The 20,348-nt window shown below is 39.3% G+C and overlaps 1 protein-coding gene across 1 annotated transcript in view; it reads left to right on the top strand.

Annotated features, from left to right (window-relative positions):
- chb (chromosome bows) overlaps window positions 1-20,348 on the top strand; it is an 890,037-nt gene that overhangs the window by 160,508 nt on the left and 709,181 nt on the right. Inside the window, exons 4-5 of the mRNA XM_067147211.2 lie at window positions 6,813-6,984; window positions 14,378-14,554. Of these exons, the coding sequence (XP_067003312.1) occupies window positions 6,813-6,984; window positions 14,378-14,554 (349 nt within the window). The remainder of the gene's footprint in view (window positions 1-6,812; window positions 6,985-14,377; window positions 14,555-20,348) is intronic.

Genomic DNA, 20,348 nt, shown 5'->3' with positions numbered 1-20,348 from the left:
GGAGTGCAGTCGAACGAAGGTCGGTGATGCAGGAAATATTAGATTAGGAAATGAAGTCCTCAAGGAAGTGGATGAATATTGTTACTTGGGTAGTAAAATATCTAACTATGGCAGAAGTAAGGAGGACATAAGAAGCAGACTAGCACAAGCAAGGAAGAGCTTTCTTAAGAAAAGAAATTTGCTCACTTCAAACATTGATATAGGAATTAGAAAGATGTTTTTGAAGACTTTCGTGTGGAGCGTGGCATTCTATGGAAGTGAAACATGGACGATAACTAGCTCAGAAAGAAAGAGAGTAGAAGCTTTTGAAATGTGGTGTTACAGAAGAATGCTGAAGTTGAGATGGATAGATTGAATCACGAATGAAGAGATACTGAATCGAATTGGTGAGAGGAGATCGATTTGGCTAAATTTGACGAGAAGAAGAGATAGAATGATAGGACACATCTTAAGACACCCAGGACTTGTTCAGTTGGTTTTTGAAGGAAGTGTAGGTGGTAGGAACGGTAGGGGTAGACCAAGGTATGAATATGACAAGCAGATTAGAGCAGATGTAGGATGCAATAGTTACGTAGAAATGAAAAGGTTAGCACAGGATAGTGTGGCATGGAGAGCTGCATAAAACCAGTGTATGGACTGATGACTCAAACAACAGATTGAAGTTCATAAATAACGACATTAATTAAGTTCACTATGAAAAATTAAGATCATTTTTGAAAACGGAACTAACGAAATTAGAGTTCCTTTCTGAAATGATTAATTGGTGTGAGCAAATACAGTTCGGTCTTGATATGCCTATCAAATCCGAGCTAAAGTTAATTCTTCAATTAGCTGACTAACGTAGTATGGAGATAAACAAAGTTCTAATTCGTAGAAATGTTAATGAAGTGGCTAAGTTTCAAAGTTCCCACTTGTTAGCAAGTTGGTCGGTACGACTTAATATTACACTGGCTTTAAGACATAGCAAGTCATTTGAGAAATTGGAATGTATGAGTTCGAAATTATATTGAATCAGAATTAAAGTTGCTGGAAAGTTTCAAAGTGACTTGATGAATTGAAAGTTACTTGATAAGACACAGCTCACACTATTCTTTAATGACACAGATGCATATCACCTAATTGAAGAACTGGCTCCATTTGACTGTGTTCTCACAGGCTGTAGTACCATGGCTGGTTGGCGGCCTTGTTGGTCTGCGTGTACTTTGTGAAGTACAACGATCCAGCTGGGGTTACGCTGGCGTGACGTTCTCGAGCTCCGCCTTCGCCCTTGGCTCTGTCAGCGTGGCTACCTCCTTGCTGCCTGTGTTGTCCAGCTGCTCCCCGAGTCCTGGTAGCCGGACAGCCTGGAAGTGTTGAGACGCCAGTTTCTCCTAGACACGGATGCGGCTTGGGTCTTTAGGGCAGATGACGATCGCCCAGCCAGGGATCACCTCGCCGATGAGCTGGATGATCGGTTCCTCTCTAAGGAACTCCCCAATTGCTGTCAGGAAGTCGATTATGACAATCGTCTCCCTGTAGATGTGGTTCCCCCACCGGTTGTACACCATCAGCACTGGGAGTCTAAGGTCGGGGGTGAGCTCCAAGCTCGGCCTCGCTTGGAGTTTCTCTGTGGCTGCTCTGCAGTCGTAGTGGGCTGGTCTGGAATGGATAGCTGCTCCATTCCGGTCCTCCTGTAATAAAACTCCTGAAAGAGAGAGCGAGCACTGAGAAGTGCTGCAGCTCAGACAAAGCTCTTTTGAAAGTGTACCAATAAGTACAGCTGCCTGACTAGTACTTGGAAAGTACAGATCGCCTGGCGAGGAGAGTGACTCAGCGGGAAGCACGTGCGTCTGCTGGCTGTGACTGCCAAACTCGTCCTCAAAGTCCCTATACTGCCCTCTCGTTCATCTTACATACCCAGGCTTGACCCTCAGCGTACACATCATTGAAATTACTTGATATCTTGACGTTGCGATATCTCCTTAAATAAGTTATTAACATGAAATTTGGACATGAGCTATCTGTTATTGTAAGTTACATGGTCCCATTGTCCATCAGTCGGTATCTCGCCTGGAAGCTGAGATACAATAAAGGTTCTCTCTGACGTGTGGGCCATGCGCTTCGTGAAGTCGTCGTCGTGTATTAGCAGGCTGCCGTGAGCTCGCTCGCCAGAAGGGTTGCATCATAGCCCACAATGCGCACAATTTGAAAGGATGAAACAGACCGCGCGGTCACCAGTTTGATCACGGGCGGTGCCTGTTTATATATATAAGAAAACATAAAGGTCCAATAATACTGTCCTGAGGAATTCCCCTCTTAATGATTACAGGATCAGATAAAGCTTAACCTACTGTAATTCTCTGAGTTCTATTTTCTAGAAATATAGCCACCCGTTCAGTCACTCTTTTGTCTAGTCCAATAGCCCTCACTTTTGTCAGTAGTCTCCCATGATCTACGCTATAGAATGTCTTAGACAGGTCAACAGTCCATTTGCCCTCCTGAACCTGAGATATCTGCTATATCTTGCTTGAACCCTACAAGTTAAGCTTCAGTAGAATAACCTTTCCTAAAACTGAACTTCCTTCTATTGAACCAGTTATTAATTTTGCAAACATGCCTAATATAATCAGAAAGAATGCTTACCCAAAGCTTACACGGAATGCATGTCAAACTTTCTGGCCTGTAATTATCAGCTTTATGTCTATCACCTTTTCATACACAGGGACTACTGCAGCATTTGGTATAGCTCCTTCATGCAAACAATAGTGAAATAAGTACTTCAGATATGGTACTATATCCCAATCCATTGTCTTTTGTATATCCCTAGAAATCTTATAAATTCCAGCCGCTTCTCTAGTTTTTAACTTTGGTATCTTATTTTAAATGTTTTATAATCGTAAAAAAAAATTCCATACCACTTTAGTATTAGTCACCTCCTCTATCTGGACATTATCATTGTAACAATCAATCTTTACGTACTGCTGACTGAATACTTCTGCCTTCTGAAGTACCTCACATACCCACTCCTCTTGTTCATTAATGATTTCTGGTATGTCCCCGGTTGAAACTAGTCCGTAATTAATTAATGTAATTTAGAATATTATATATTATAGTATTGAAAGGTGGACCAGTACTACATTAATTTAATAATCATATTGTAATTCAGATGAACTTATAATAGATCCCAGGGAATCGATGGACAGGTGGAAGGAATATTTTGAAAAACTTCTCGACCTAAAAGAAAATCTTTCTGGTGACATTACGAAAAACTGAGAAATCTAGATTACGTTACACATGAAATGGTGAAATATAGTGGGAAGGCAGGGATGAAACTGCTTCATAGAGTAATAAGATTAGCATGGAATATTAATAAAGTACCTTCTGACTGGATGAAAGCAGTAATTGTACCTATCTGTAAAGCAAGGGAACAGGAAGGATTGCAACAAATACTGAGATATTTCTATGATCAGTATACCAGGCACGGTCTTCACTGGCATTTTTGAAGGGAGAATGCAATCATTTGTTGAGAGCAAGTTGGATGGAAACCATTGTGGTTTCACACCACAGGTTGTGGTGGCGGTGGTGGTGCTGATTATTTTTCTAATTGGAAGTACAACTAGGCAACCATCCTCTATATAACACTAATCAGAGAGAAGAGATGGAAGCAATCTGACACTTGGAAAAATGAAGGTATCGTCTAAAGGAAGAAGGGTCATGAAGGGCGTGAAAATGAGACTCCCTAGGTCTCGCGACCTAATACTGTCGGGGTCAGAAAAGAACTAGAGTTGACCAAACGTAATACAAAGGCATACTGCTGGTACAAACAGGTGAGGAGCCTGGCACAAGTAAGTGGAAGCAACACCAGGACTCAGCTAAGGGCCCCGTGGTCGCCAATCCATGCTCCAAAGTTCCAAGCTCTTGCGGCCTTTCACACCGCAGAGGAGCTGTCAGGATCAGATTTTAGTATGTGCCCTATAATTGAAAAATGCTACAAGAGGAATAGACAAGTTATATTTGTTTCCCAACTCAAGACATTTCCAGAATCAGAGCATGTGAAATGACATTCATGTGCCAAAAGAGCTGAAAATAAAACCAATAATTGACTACATCTAGAGTTATCAGGAAAACTGGAAACATCGTATACAAAGGATGAAACCTGGACGATTGCCAAAAGAGATTCTCTGATATCAGTCCAGGCGAAAACATCTAGAGGACTTCAGATGAAGAAGTGGAGTGACAATGCAAGACCATAATGGGACACGTGGCCCATTGCATGAAAAGAAAGTGATGGTGATGGTTTGTTTCCCAGATCAAGAGAAGGCGTAGGACAGAGTACTGAGGGAAACTATTCTACCATACCAGGGAACTATGGGATTAAGTGTAGATAATTAAAAGCAGTCAAAGGAATTTGTTTACAATCGGGCCATAGTGAGAATTGATGGTAGAATGAGTTTTTGGTTCAAGGTATTTCCAGCGGTTAGACAAGACTATTCTTTCACCTTTCTTTATCATAATTTACAGTGATCACTTACTGAAAGATATAGCACGACAGGGAGGGATTCTGTTAGGTGCAAATGTAGTAATGAGTTTGGCCTATGCCGACAACATGGTCTTAATGGCAATTGTGCTGAAAGCCTGCAGCCTAATACTTTGTAACTTGAAAATGGTGCAATGGGGCCTTTCCAAGACTAAATATGTCACTTGATAGGAAACCTAAGCAAATTGAATGTCATGTTGGGAATACAAAGCTGGAACAGGTATTTTAAAGTACTTAGGGTGTGTATTCTCCCAGGATGGTATTATTGTGAAATTGAATTAAGGTGCAGCAAAGCTAATGCAGTGAGTTTGTGGTTGCGATCAAGAAGAAGGAAGTCTGCTCGTGGATAAAATTATCTTTATACCGATCTGTTGTCAGACCAACTTTGCTTTACGGGAGTGAAAGCTGGATTCACTCAGGATATCTTATGAATTACAATAAATCTCGTATCTTATGAAGTTAGAAGTAACAGACATGAAAGTAGCGAGAATGATTGCTGGTACAAACAGGTGGGAACAGTGCCAAGTGGGTACTTGGAATGAGGAGATAATGGCTATGTTAGGAATGTACTTGATTGGTGAAGCAGTACACATAAACCGGCTTCGATGGTGGGGTCATGTGAGGCGAAAGGATGAGGTTAGGTTATGTTGGAGAATAATAGACTCTGTTGTGGAAAGTAAGAGAAGACGAGAGAGACCAGGGCAATGATGGTTAGACGCTTGTCTCTAAAGCGGTATAGAACTAATTGAGACCACAGAGCTATTCACAACTAATTATTTTTTATTTTCCACCATGTCGATACACTAAATATTGCTTAAGGCAACTTATTGGTTAAAAGTGGTACATGTTTCGTATATTATAAACATCTTCAGCCACATAACACTGTTTAGATGAAACATTCATATATTGACAAAGTATGTGATTTAGAGGAAGTGTCCTTAAAATTAACATAAGAAGATTGACAATATTAAAAACAAAATACTTAAGAGAAATTATACGGACCATGAAGCTGATTTTATGTAACCACAGAGCTAATTACGGAGAATTGTGGTGGCGTTTAGATAGTTCACAGAAGCCTGGAGATTGAATGCTGAATGGGTTGATTGAAATGCTTGTTTTGCCAATTTGTGATTACTGGGATATGGTTTATGATGACCGAACTGATGAACTGCTACAGAAGTTACAATGCTCGCAAAATTTGTGTGGTTTATCTGCACCTTATATATACAAGTCATGTGACATCGTCCTACACCAAGCTTGGCTAAGTCGGTCTAGAAGACAGATTTAATTTTCACTGCCTAATTTTTTTGCAGCAGACTTAAAATCTCAGTTCTTCTTACCTTAAAGAACGTTTCTATAATCTCTCTCTTCACTGCAAAGAAAGAGGAAGATGTAAATTGAATATTCTTACTATACCTAATCACAGGTCCTAAGCATTTGGAAATTCCTTCACAGTTTCTGCAATTCAAGAATGGAACAGTCTGCCGCAAGACGTCGGAGGGATATCAGTGTTCAAGGAATTTAAACGAGCATGCACAAAATATCTGATGGAGAGACACAAATAGCAAGGGGCCAAGACATAATTACTTAACCTATTTCATTATCCTCTTCACCCCGTCTACTGTGTCCTTCCCCTGTACCTTTCTCAACCGTGCTGGAAATTTGCTGTGCAAGAGTAATGTTTTCAGAACTGTACTATTTTCCTGAAATTTTTTATTCTTTCTCCTCAACTTTTGTAGCGACGATGGCTCAGGCGGCAGTGCACTAGCCTCTCACCGCTGGGTTCTGTGGTTCAAATCCCGGTCACTCCATGTGAGATTTGTACTGGACGAAGCTGAGGCGGGACAGGTTTTTCTCCGGGTACTCCGGTTTTTGTTTCATTCCAGCAACACACTCCAATATCATTTCATCCATCATTCATTAATCATTGCCCCGAGGAGTGCGACAGGGTTTGGCAACAGGCACAATTCCTATCCTTGGTGCTAGAGGGGGGCATCATTCATTCCATTCCTGACCCGGTCGAATGACTGGAAACAGGCTGTGGATTTTCATTTCTTCATCTTTTATAACTCTTAATGTATTGAGTAGTTACTGTTAGCAATGGTTCATTAGTTCTAGGTAGTCTTAGTTTTTGAAAGGTTAATTTGTTGTTAAGATTTGTAGTTACTTAACAATGTACTTCTGTTACTGGTTAAGTTTGACAGGGACAGCTACCTTAACTTTGCTGGGATAAATAAATTATCATCTATGTATCAATCTGTCTATCTAATGGTGGATATTTTCTTTTTCTTTTCAGGAGATAGTAAAGAGATGGTACGTGAGAAATCTCAGCTGCTGATCCTGAAGTTGATGGAACGTGATGTAATAACCCCACAAGCTCTGTTCGAAAAGCTGCTTCCTGCATTCTCTCATAAGAATGGCAAGATAAGGGAGGAGGTGCTCAACTGTTTGCAGACAACACTCACAGAGTATGTTCTCTCTCTGTTATTGCGAGACTTCAACACATGTGAATAATTTTCTGCATGGAAATGGAATTTACTAGAAGATTAGTGATAGATAAATTTGATTTGAGAGTGAAGAGGATGAAATACTTTGCATAATAATCCCCTTGTATACCAGGCCTATTGTAACAGTTTTCTACCTTGCATGGTTAGTATATTAGATGATGCTGATTGAGTGCACTCTCAGGGGCTTGGTGCTCAGAGATCTGAGTTAAGTTTTTTTTTTTTTTTTTTTTTTTTTTTTTTTTTTTTTTCAGTCCCCTATATCTTGACTTGTTACTGGTACATACATTTCTCCCTTCTATATCATGTAGGGTGGAGTAATTGTGTTGCTTTCACAGTCACTGTTTCGCTTGGTCAGCTTTTGTGTGTAAAGTTGAATGTTAGCAAGGATCAGGGTATCTGTCATTTTTGCTCGTGAGGGATTACAACTCTTCCTTCTTCTAGAGAAAGGGCAGATGATTCTATCAGTTAGTTGTCAGAACCTACTTCGCTGGCGTAGCAGGGGGAGAGGTGATACTCCCACGTGGTGCGTCCCAGGTGGCGGATAGGGGGGTCCTAACCGGCTTGCCAGCAGACTTGAGAAAAAAAAATAGCTTTTGCGGATCAAACCACATCCCCCTTTGGGTGGGGGGGTGGGGGCGCAGGTGAAGAATACACCCACGGTATTCCCTGCCTGGCGTGAGAGGTGACTAAAAGGGGCGACCAAGGGATGATCGAATTAGAACCAAGAAACTACTTGTAATTAGTAGCACCATGCGGGGAATACCATTGGTCGCTTTTACTTGCGCGTAGCACCACTATGTTAGGTACATAATAGGTTTGTGATTAGTAACGAGTGTGTGAATCAGGGTGGGTTTTACAGTACCTATGATTAGTACTACTATATGAGTGACACCATGGGTCTGCCTTGCCTAGGATTAGTACCCACTATGTGAGGAACACCACGGGATAGTACGAGTCCCTGTGATTAGTACACCTATGTGAGGAACACCATAAGTTTGTGTTGCCCGTAAATGACGCTGCAATGTGAGAAATACCATAGATCTGTGTTACAACTGCACGTTACATTACCAGTGAGTAGTACCATAATGTGTGTAATACCATGAGTTTCCACTATTTTTGATTAGTACCGCAACATGAGCAATACCATGGTTCTACCTTCTTAGCGATAAGTATCATTATGAGGGGCCAGTGACCTGGATTTTGGACTCCTTTAGACTACAAGTATCATCAACTTAGTATTGTGCTTTGGAAGCAGTCCCTTGGTCATTAATACTATTGTTAAAGCTAGTTTCTGGGAATGTGGGGCATTGCGGGTTGGATCCACTGATGGTTTTAAATTCATATCCATCCATTCGTTCTTTCTCATCATGTTTTAAATTCTAGTCAGTGGATGATTTTGAACTTTTAAATTATCTTTATTCTCATTAGTGGCCAGTGACCTAGATGTTAGGCCCCTTTAAACAATCATCATCATCATCATCTTCATCAGTTTTCTTATCTCATTAATTCTTAACTGTTTTTATGGACTAGAAATAATGAAACTGTACAAATAAGTTAGTGCTCTTTTTGAAAAGATTTAAATCACTTCCTACATTCCACTTCCAACTTACTTTGGCACTATTAGGAACTTAAATGCCATTGAGGTTCTTACAGTTACTCGTTAGCTTATTAGTGCAGCTTCTGTATTGGACTGAATTTAGATCCACATTGAATGAAGAGTTCTTCATGTTGGACAAGAAAGTAGGTTGCTTTGTATTGTCAAATAGGTAAGGTAGTGCATTTCCATAACAAATTAAACAAAGCTTTAAAAATCAATGCTGATTGTTGTTCTGTAGTTAAAAATAGATCGTGCCTTGTACAAGCATGATTGAACGACACTCTCCATACTACGCATTATGATAAAGTAAACCTTTTCACACCTTTCATAAAACTACGTTATTAGAGAAGTTTAAAGTTTTGTCAACCTAACAAGAAATAATTCAATGTATTTTTTGTTTTTTTTTGTTTTTGTAATTTATGTGGTGGAAGTGATTAAGATTTTAAAATGCCAGTTTCATTTTTCAGAACAGCAAAATTTTACATTAATTGCACTGAAAGGAGATTACATTAGTCAAGTTCACATTCTTATCACCAATTCGAAATGGCCAAACATCACATGCAGTTTTCATATTCCCCTAATGGAATGTCAGCTGATGTCAATTGAGAGAGCTTCTAAATACAGATTTTAATCTTGTAGAGCTTTCAGTATTTTTGTTATTGCTGGTATGCACCTGCTCTAGGTGATTTTATGCTTCTATTGTTATCTAGAGTAGAAAATTTCCTGTGTTGTTGAATACCAGACAGCTCTCATTTTATTTTTTATTCTTCATGTGCCATGTCCTCGCAGAATGTTGGCGATCAGTAGCATGATCTGTTGTTTGTTCATAGCTGTTCTGAACAGAGTAAGCTTTGTCACCCCAAACCACTGGCTCAAGTTGCCGAGCCATGATGTCCTACTTCTCCCCGGACCACATTTTCCATTAATTTCCCCTTGGAGTTTTACTTGCAGAAGGTGGTACTTACTGTTCCGCATCATATGACCAAAGTATTCTAGCTTCCTGCTCTTGATGGCAGTGAGAATTTCTGGTTCTTTGTTCATACGGTGCAAAACTTATATATTGGTCTTTTTAGCTGTCCAAGGTTATTTACTTTTACTGTCTAAAAAAAGCAACCATCTTTCTGAAGGTTAAGTACCATTGATAACCATTCAGGAAGGACTTTAGTGTATATTTGAGTTTCTATAAATTCCTATTGCAAAATTCTTCCCCAGGAATGTGCTTTTTAATATTCATAATTTTCTTCTGAATTTAATACTTTGTTTGAATAATTTTGTTCTATATTTTGTAGAATTGTACGCATGGGTTGACACAGCATTAGGGTTTTTTCAGTTATAACATCCTTTATTAAAGATATAAATAAATATTGTTGTTCATTGAGAACAATAGCAAATAAAATTGGTCCTTGATATCAACACAGTGGAACCTTGAGTCTCCTTTCTGGAGGGACTACATAAAGAAAGGAACAGCACAGGAAAACTGAACCTGGGAACAAATTAAAACCATCAACAATTTAGCTGAACATCAAAATATTGAAATATGTGCAGTTATACTCTTACAAAGACTCCTACATAAATTACACGAGTTAAAAATCTTGATACTTTAACACAGTTTCCACGATATAACTAAATTTAATTTCCCATGAAAACTCCTTTCAGGCCAGTAACTGTGATTAGCAAATTTTGTTGAAAATATATGCTACAAAATGCCAAGCCAAGAAACAATCTATTGCAGGTAGAATTTTAGTTCTTTAATCTAATAAACTACAGCAGTTTTCAAGACAGTGGCAATGTATAGCTCAGAATGCCTGGTAAAGAATAAGAAAATTGAAATTGAGGAGCTAGAGAAGAAAGAAAGCAGAAAGAAAGAAAGAAAGAAAGAAAGAAAGAAATTCTAAGGAAGATCCTAGGACTAGTTAAGGGGAAAGACTTCAAGTTACCTGGTGGAAGAGGAAGAATTTAAGAACTACACAGGTTTGCAGATAAATTTAGAAACTATGCACAGGAGAAGATTGCATTTTTATTGACAAAAGAATTTCAACTAGTCTACATCACCAAAGTAAAGGAGGTCACAAAATGGACTCAGGAGAAAAGAGATTATGTGGGAAATGTTGGTATCTATACAAATAAGATCTGAAATAGAGTAGTGTTTCAAACTAAGGTTGATAAATTCAAGGGATTCCAGGAACAACATGAAAAGCCACTACCAGCTGGTCAGAAGATAGGAGGAGAAACGTCAGTGAAAGAATGAAATAATTCTGGGAGGGAAAGAAAAGATGAGCCAGTAAACCAATTTCCTGTGGTGCAAAAGTAAGCCAAAATCTGGAGGAGGAGGAGGAGGAGGAGGAGGAGGAAAAGAAGAAAAACCAAAGCATATCCAATACAAAAGCATCCAACGTGATAGTGAAATTCCTTCTTTTTAAATATCTTCCCTTGTTATTTGGTCACCATTATATGTAACAAGTTTTTGCAAATCTTGTATCGCATAAATTAAAACAGCCTACTCGACTTCTAAAGCTTATTTTCTACTCGAGAATATGGTTTCAAATGCATTATATTCCATTCTGCCCATTACTAATTGCAAGCCATGGCTTGGAAGAAAGGTTTATCAAAACTTAAGATTTTTTTTTTCATGACCTTGAGCTCAGCTACAAAGTGCGTTGAAAATACTCACTGCGCAAGCCAGTACAGATGAGAAATGATGCAAACTTGAGGGTGTTTTTTTTTTTTTAACGTCGCACCGACACAGATAGATCTTATGGCGACGATGGGATAGGAACGGCCTAGGAAGTGGAAGGAAGCGGCTGTGGCCTTAATTAAGGTACAGCCCCGGCATTTGCATGGTGTGAAAATGGGAAACCATGGAAAACCATCTTCAGGGCTGCCGACAGTGGAGCTCGAACCCACTATCTCCTGATTACTGGATACTGGCCGCACTTAAGCGACTGCAAAACTTGAGTTTGCCCTGAGGGAAGCAACTGAAACGTGTTCGGCGATACAGTGGTAAAAGGTTTGTCAAAAATGAACATCTTATTAACCTTGGTGTAACTTTAATCTTCAAATGACAGAACATTAACACAAAGATCTATAGATATGACATAGACTTTTTTCGTCCTTGTTATTTGATCACTGGTATAGGTAGTAAGTTTTGGCAAGTTTTGTACCACGTACATAACCATTAGGCTTAATAGACTCATGAATATGGTTTTGAATGATAGTATAGATTTGCAAAACTTCTGAGATGCATTATATTAGATTCTGCACATCGTGAAAAACGCTGTATCGAGGATTTAGTGTTAATGGGACCAAAATTGCTTGGCTGTTGATGTGGGAAATAGTTTTAAGGAATGAATAATGCAGGATTTTTAAAACATGATTCGGTTAGGATGGTTGCAGGATTTGAACAAATAATTCAGGAAAACATTGCTTCCAGGATGGATAATAGTGATTCCACTGTATTTTGTCAGTTACTTTCTGCCTTATATACGTGTATATGCGAATATAATATACTGTGTGTAACTTTTTTCTTCCCTGTTAAAACTTGTAAGGTCATAGCAGTGTTTTTTTTTTTTTTTCTTTCCAGAATTTACTTGATATTTTTTATAAATGCAGTGTAACTTTAACATAAATGACCTGCTCATTCATAAGGAAATTCATTACAGTACAGTAGGTAGTCATCATTATAATCATTTTCCGATTTCACTTTTCCCATTTGTGATACTTGAACATTTGCTACTTCTTCCTGTGTCTCACCATTTTTTCAATTCAGTTCCCTTTTTATAATCGATATATTTTTAAAATGTACCTAGAGGAATGAAAGATAGAGAAGGTCCAGACATTGGAAGCAAACCTCTTGAGATCTTCAAGCATGTGCAAAGACAGTCTTTTTTATCTTCCTGAAAGGACTGTTTCGTTGCCGAAACTTCTTAAAATTTGCCCTTCATGATTTTGCAACCATTTGATGATGATGATGAATGTGAAGATGATACCCACCACTCGGATTATTCTTAACAGATCCTACACTAGTGTCCATAAGTTAAGCATAAGTTATGAGTAAGCAGGGCAACAGGAAATAGACCGAAAATCGCACAACATATGTACCTACCAACCTTACCTGTTCACTCTGTGTAGGAAAGGAGCGTTCCCTGCTTTGAATAGCGGCGTAACCGCAAGGTAAACACAGCCAGTGCCTGCGCCTCGTATTCCCTCAGTCATGTTTGCCCTGTTAAAGTGTGCGGAGTGTAGCCTCGTGGTGAACGTGACAACATAATGGCACGACGATGCCATTTGGGCCCCGTTTTGCAGGGTAGAATACTCGGCCGCCTGGAAGCAGGCCAGACGCAGACCGAAATCGCCGTATCCTTGAATGTGCCACAAAGTGTCATTTCCAGGCTTTGGAGACAATTTTGAGACACAGAAGATTCTAGTCGTAGGCCAGTACCAGGTCAACCAAGGGTAACCACCCTACAGCAGGACCGATATCTGGCCTTAACCGCCCGATGAAATCGGAGTGCACCTGCAACGCAATTGTCGGCGGAGCTTGCCGCCGTCTCAGGAGTTACTGTTTCTTGGCAAACTATATTCCGGAGGCTGTTTGCCCGACGTTCAGAGGTATGCGTGCCTCTCTCTCCAGCACAGAGGGGGCCCGTTTACTGCGGAGCTGTCAACATCGAAACTGGACCATGAATGAATGGAGGCATGTGCTCTTCACAGATGACTCCCGCTTCAGTTTGCAGAATGATTCTCGTCACACATTAATCTGGAGAAAACAGAGTAGCTGATACAACCACGGAACATCCTGGAACGGAACCATTATGGTGGTGGTGGTGGCATCATGGTGTGGGGTGGCATCATGTTGAATGGCCGTACGGACCTGCACATCTTCATGGGTGGTCTGAGGAACATTGTTAACACTCGGAGATACAGGGATGAGGTACTGGGACCACATGTTCGACTCTTCAGAGGTGAGGTTGGTCCAGACTTCCTCTTAATGGACAATAATGCCCGACCGCACCGCGCTGCTGTGGTGGATGAATTTCTGGCTGGAGAAGACATTCATCATATGGATTGGCCAGCGAGGTCTGCGGATCTGAATCCTATAGAACATGCCTGCGATGCATTGGGAAGGCAAATTGCATCCTGTCAGCCTCCACCAAGAACCCTCCAGGACCTTTGCATTGCCCTGTCGGAGGAACGGGATCAACTGCCACAAGAGCTCTTGGACCATCTGATAGAGAGCATGCCACGTTGCTGCGAAGCATGTGTGGCCATTAGGGGCAACCATACACCCTATTAACACCATATTTTGTTGTGGAAGACATTGCCAAGTTTTGTTAGTTGTTGTCAAAGGTGTACCTTAGCTATCAGAACCATTTTGATACTGTTTTTTTTTTTTTTTTTTGACAAGTTGTGTGACATGGTGTGCGAGTCGGCTTCAGTTTGTTCAGCAGTACGTCTGACATTCCTATTGGGTGGTATGGCCTCGTTTAGTGCTTTTTGGACACTAGTGTAGATTATCATCTGTTACTCTTCTCAAAGACTTTGTTTATCAAGCATAAAATTACATGTGTTAGAATTATTGCTAATAGTATTTGTGCATGTTTATTTCAGTTTTGAGTAATTTTGTTATTGACAACCAATTAAAATTAATGGTAAAATGCATGCAATGATTTTGTAACTTAATGAGGAAAAATTAGTACTTGGGAATTAATATCATTAATTGTGAAATGTATCTTTATGTTCCTTTTGTGTGTTGCATAGGCATGGAGCACAGTCATTGTCGGTGTCACGACTTGTACCTTCGATAGTAAAACTTCTGAGTGACCCTATGGCATCTGTAAGAGATACAGCATTTAACACACTTGTAGAGGTTTACCGGCATGTTGGAGAGCGTCTGCGGAATGATCTACAGAAAAAGCACAACGTTCCTCCTTCAAAGTATGTACCGGTATAAGTTGTTCTGAAATACGTACAGTAAGAATTTGTATCAGTCATTTAAGAAAGGGCACATATCCAGAAATGTAACTTTACAGGAGGACCAAAAAACTTATTTAAAAATCAATCATGCTATTTATGTTAAATGTATGTGCTTTGACAGAGTTGATGGTTGTGGCTAGGTAACTTGATAAAATGTCGAGCAAAGATTTAGGACTTTATGTAAATTGGCAGATAAATATAATGCACGTGTCCTCTTTCTATAATGATGTCTGAATGTATGATATGTAGAATGAGAGAAAAACAGTTTTGCAGCAAAACACACATCGTTACTCATGTAAGTTCAACATACTGTGTTGTCATTCTGCAGTAATGATGATTTGAATGAGCACATTTAATCAAAATAGTCACACAAACAGTTGGCCATGCAAGTATTTCGTTCAAAAGGTCTTTGCACTCCCCTGAAATATACACTTCTAGACACCTTAGTTCTTTCATCTTATTTCCATCAATAGGAATTGGTTCTTCGTAGGCTTGTTTGTTTGGAAACTGGAAATTGCTGTCCAGCTGCGAACAGAAGGTGTCTTTAATTGTCCATTGATGGAATGTTTTGTCCATACATTGGCAGAGTAAACTTAACTGCATGAATGATGCTGGTTGTAAATGAATTTCAAAGTTGTTAGGCACTCCCCTTCCTTGAGATTCATCTGACAGTCCTCTCCTCTTATAAAACTTTGCCCACCATGCAGTGAAGTTCAGAATATCACTAATTTCAACCAGAATGATGGCAAACTTGTCATGGCTTTTAGGAGCCCATAAGATGTTATGTCCTATAAGCAAAGAAGTAATTCTCTGGGGATAAGTGCCCTTTCTTAAATTCCAAACCACATACAGTTCAACTTTAGATAGCAGCATGGTACTGGTTGGATAAGTGCATTTTCTTCTGAAGAAAGTGCCAAGTACAATGTTAATCTGCAATACTGTAAAAATCAACCTTTTGAACATGCCCCCTTTCTTAAATGACTGTTTCAAATAAGATCATAGTTGATGCATTAATTTCTCTCTTGTTGGCAGTTATCTTCCTTTAGTTTCTCTGGAAAGTTCTACTGAATGTTTTTACACCTTTGTTATGAATTATTCCATTGAAAACATGTATATTAAAATTAGGTACCTACTTGTGTTCAGTTGGAGTAAGTGTATTGTGTTCTTATGGAATTTAGAAAGACTTGGGAATTAGCAGAGACTGCAAAATTCTCAGAACTTTTTGTTAATAAAGCATAATCTACACTTCTGTTATGTGTTCGTCTCTTACATTGTAAGAGAACAACTGCACGAACAGGCATTCCATCCACATTATGCCCCTTAAACATGCATTGAAACAGAATCAGTGTATGAACTTAAGATGAGAAGCGCATTTTGAACAAATTAATCATTGTGAGCAATAAAGGACAGAAACAGCAGTTAGTTCAGGCTACAGAGCCCGATTAAGTTGTGTGTGTCTGAATTTTTTCGGTTACTTTCACATAATCAGATTTAAGTACACTATAATATTTGCTGATGATATTGCCATACTAGCAGAAACAGGTAAAAGTATGCAGAGAATGATCAACATATTAGCAGAAACTTTAGGCAAATGGAACCTCAAAATTAATACAAGGAAACAAAAACCATGACAACATGTAAAGACAAGAAAACACCTGTAACACACTTAAAAATTGGCCCTGATAAAATAGAACAAGTGAAACAGTTTTGCTACCTAGGAACCCTGCTCACGAGTGATAATTGGAGCATATCAGAAGTCACGAAGAGGATAGCCATGGCAAAGAGAGCATTCCAAGATAAAAAGCATCTGCTGGTCAACAAACATATAGATATTCAAACTCGAAAGGCCTTTGCAAAAACCTTTGTATGGAGCGTGCTTCTGTATGGTTGCGAAAGCTGGACATTAGGAATGCAAGAAAAGAAAAAATTAGAGGCAGTTGAAATGTGGATCTGGAGAAGAATGCAGAGGATAAGTTGGACGGAAGTGAAGAGCAATACCGAAGTCCTCAGAGAGATAAGAGAAGAACAGAGTCTGATAACCAAAATTGAAAAACGGAAAATAAAATTTATTGGTCACATTCTGCGGCATGAGGAGTTCCTTCGTAATATCATTGAAGGAAAAATTGCTGGAAAAAGAGGAAGAGGACGGCCCAGAGTGTCTTGCTTCAAGAACCTGCTTCTGAGGATGAAGTGCAAGACCTACGCTGAGTTGAAAAGACTGGCTCAAGATAGACAACTGTGGCTGCAGCGACAAGGCAGCCTTTAGAATATGATGATGATGATGATGATGACCATGTAGATTACAACAAAATATTGAATTGAAGTTATTTCTCTATCATCTATGAGGAGCATTCAAAATGTAAGTTAGACATGTTGCCCGAACAGGAGAGCATTGTGCAACAAATGTGGCACATTCTCCAAATAGAGTACATGTCCAGGGCTGCCTGCAGAGACACTTGTGCTGTAGTGTTGGTAAGAGGTGCATCGTAGTATGCACGTGAAATGCTGCATAATTTGGTGCCATTCTCCAAAGTCTAAGTACGCAGAATTGTGTGCTTTTCTTGGGCAAAACCTTGCAATTTCGCTGAGATTCAGCACGAAATTGTGGCTGCGTGCGGACAAATGCACTGTCACATCCAGCCATTGTGAAGTGGCAACAATAATTCAGACAAGGCCCCCCATACCTGGGTGATGCTGATCGAACAGGAAGGCCACAGAATAAAATATCCTGCAAATCAACACAGTGGTTTGCAGCAGTAGCAGATTGTGCATCCCGGACACTGCCCAGGAGATGGGCATCTCTGTAGGTTTGGGTTCCACGATTATTGACACCCGAACACTAAACAGCAAGGTTTATGGGTTCTCTGGACTTCCTTCACTGTTAGTCAGTGAGTAATGAGTTTCTAATTCTAAGTAGTATCATTACAGACAATGAGACGTGGGTGCAACATTTCACACCGGAAACCAAAGAGGGCTTCAATGGAATGGAGATGCACATCCTTACCAGTGCGGAAGAAATTTAAAGTTGTGCCACATGCAGGGAAGGTCATGTGATCACTCTTTACTTCAACTGTGGAGGAGTTGACAACCCACCATTAATGCTAAACATTGAGTTTGTTGCTTGAGCCTTGGAGAACAAGAGGTGGGGAAAGTAAAGCAATGCAACACCACATAAAGTCTACTCGGGCACAAGTTTTGCTTGAACGGTTTTGATGGGAGGTATGACAGGATTCACAATTGGAATATCAAAGAGGTTCAACCTTTTCAATACAAAACGTGTTGTATAAGAAGTTCACAACATAATATTTATTGAATAATAAGGACCGGTTTCGACGCTCACTGCGTCATCATCAGCTAACAAAGATCAACAAATAGGCAAAGTACATGTCATGAATGATTTACATTAATAACTCTTGTATGGCTGAATACAAATGGTAAACTGCTTTGTCATAAAAACTAGGAGAAACTTGAGTAAAATATGATAATGTGATGTGACACATAAAACATAGTGGTTTGATGGGTAAAAATTATGCATAAAATTGAACTGATGCTATGAGCATGAGAGTCTGAATATGGTGATAAAACTATGTGGTAAAAATAAAATGGTAAAATTGTCCACTCTTCTGTTGTTCACTTCAGGCACATAAGTCCAGGTCCGATGTTATATAGTCAAACCAATAAAAAAATTTTTTTGTCGAGGCCGGGACACCTGATGCTGGGCGATTGAATAAGGTTGCTCTTCAAATTAGTCTCAGCTCAACAGGGTAGTGAATCTTTAAGAGAGGAAAGAAAAACTAAGTTAGTGAAATGGAAGTCTAAATCGAGTTCGGTCAAGGGTGATAGAATATGAGACTCACCTTGTTTGGCGTGCTGAGTGTGTGGTGTAAGAAGAGTTCTGGACTAGTGAGAAGGTGTGACTGAGTAGCGAAGTTAGAGTGAGAGGGGTGGGGAGGGGAAGTGGAGAGGAGAGGGGTAGGGAGGCGGAGTTTAAGGTGGGTCAGGAGGGCGGAGTGGCAGTGGTGTGGGACGTAAAAGAGTACTGTGGAGAGCGTGAAAGATCGATTTTTCTCTCGTGGTTTTTATACCTCTAAAGACTTCTATTAGGTAGTCGAAAAGAATGCTGGATTTTTCTGAGATTTCGTTAAGATTTAAGTTAGGGTTAAAAAATTGGTCTAGGTGAATAAAACAGTTCTCCGTAACGTCGAGTAAAGGGCCTTTATTTATGTTTTTGAGAATTTCTAGGTCTTGTTCTATGGTGGTAAAATTATGCTTTAAGTCATGTATATGTTGGCCTATTGCGGAAAATCTATTATATCTGATGGCATTAACGTGTTCTAAGTATCTAACTTTGAAGCTGCGCCCGGTCTGTCCGACATATGAGGAAAGACAGTTATTGCATTGAAAACGGTAAACACCTGACATTGCATAAGTGTCAGACCTGTTAACTGATTTGGAATTGTGAACTATATCTATGTTTCTATTGCTGGTTCTGTAAGAAATTTTAATATTATGTTTCTTGAAAATATTCGTTACACTGTGTATATTTTCATTAAAGGTGAAGGTGGCGAATAGGGCAGGGTTATGTCTTTCTTTGGTTAATGTTGACTTCAGTCTATGTTTACATTTGTTAATGATGCGTTCTATGAAAGAGGCATTATAACCGTTAAATTTAGCAATGGCCCGAATGGTGTTCATTTCCTTCTTTAGGTTTTCCTTGGATAAGGGTATTTTTAGTGCACGGTCTACCATGCTATAGTAAGTGGTACATTTATGTGCATGTGGATGTGTAGAGTCGTTTCTGATAGTGGTCGCTGTTTGGGTTGGTTTTCTGTAGATATTGTATTCTAAAGAAGAAGGATGTCGTTTAATTGTAAGGTCTAAAAAATTGATCGAGTAATTGGACTCAGATTCTAATGTGAATTTTATATTAGGATCAATCTTGTTTAAGTTATTAAGAGTAGTGGCTGCATTAACCGTTCTATCATCTAGAATAACTAGAGTATCATCAACATACCTAGACCAGAAGTGTATATTTGAAAAAGTGTTACTGGTGTTGATTGCAGTGTCTTCTAGGAAATCTATGTAAATTTCAGCCAAAATTCCTGAGGCCGGCGACCCCATAGCCAGTCCATCTTGTTGGTAAATGCATTTATCAAATGCGAAATAGTTGTTATGTATTACGAGTTTTAGGACCTGCATAAAGTCTTGGATCTCTAGTTTACTTAGCCCACTATATGTTTTTAGGTTTTTTAGTATTATGGGAAGGAGTTTTTTGGTGTTGATACTGGGATACATATTATTGATATCGAATGAGTGAAGGGTATGAAATGGCAGTATTTCAAATTTATTCAGTTTTTCAATTAGTTCGATGGTGTTTTTTACGGATTTTTTCGACTGAAATTTATAGTTTCTGCTAAGAAATTTTTGTATGAATTGGGCCAGTTTATATAATGGGCTAGGTCTGTAGTTAATGATGGGGCGTATGGGGACGTCGGTCTTATGGATTTTGGGGAGAGCTTTAGCGGTAGGCAGGCCGGGATTCATATTAATTAATCTCGTTTTTTCATGTTCTGTAAAAAGGAATGATGTATTTTTTAAAGTTTGTTTTAGGAGACGTTGGATTTGCTGTGTCGGATCTTTTTTGACTAAGGAGAAAGAACCAGTATTGAAAAAACTTTTTGTTTTTTCGATATAATCGTTTTTATCCATGATGACCGTTGTATTACCCTTGTCAGCTTTTGTGATGATAAGGTTA

This window comes from Anabrus simplex, chromosome 5, assembly GCF_040414725.1.
Source record: "Anabrus simplex isolate iqAnaSimp1 chromosome 5, ASM4041472v1, whole genome shotgun sequence".
Lineage (NCBI taxonomy): Eukaryota > Metazoa > Arthropoda > Insecta > Orthoptera > Tettigoniidae > Anabrus > Anabrus simplex.
This window is presented reverse-complemented; position numbering and strand designations above follow the sequence as displayed.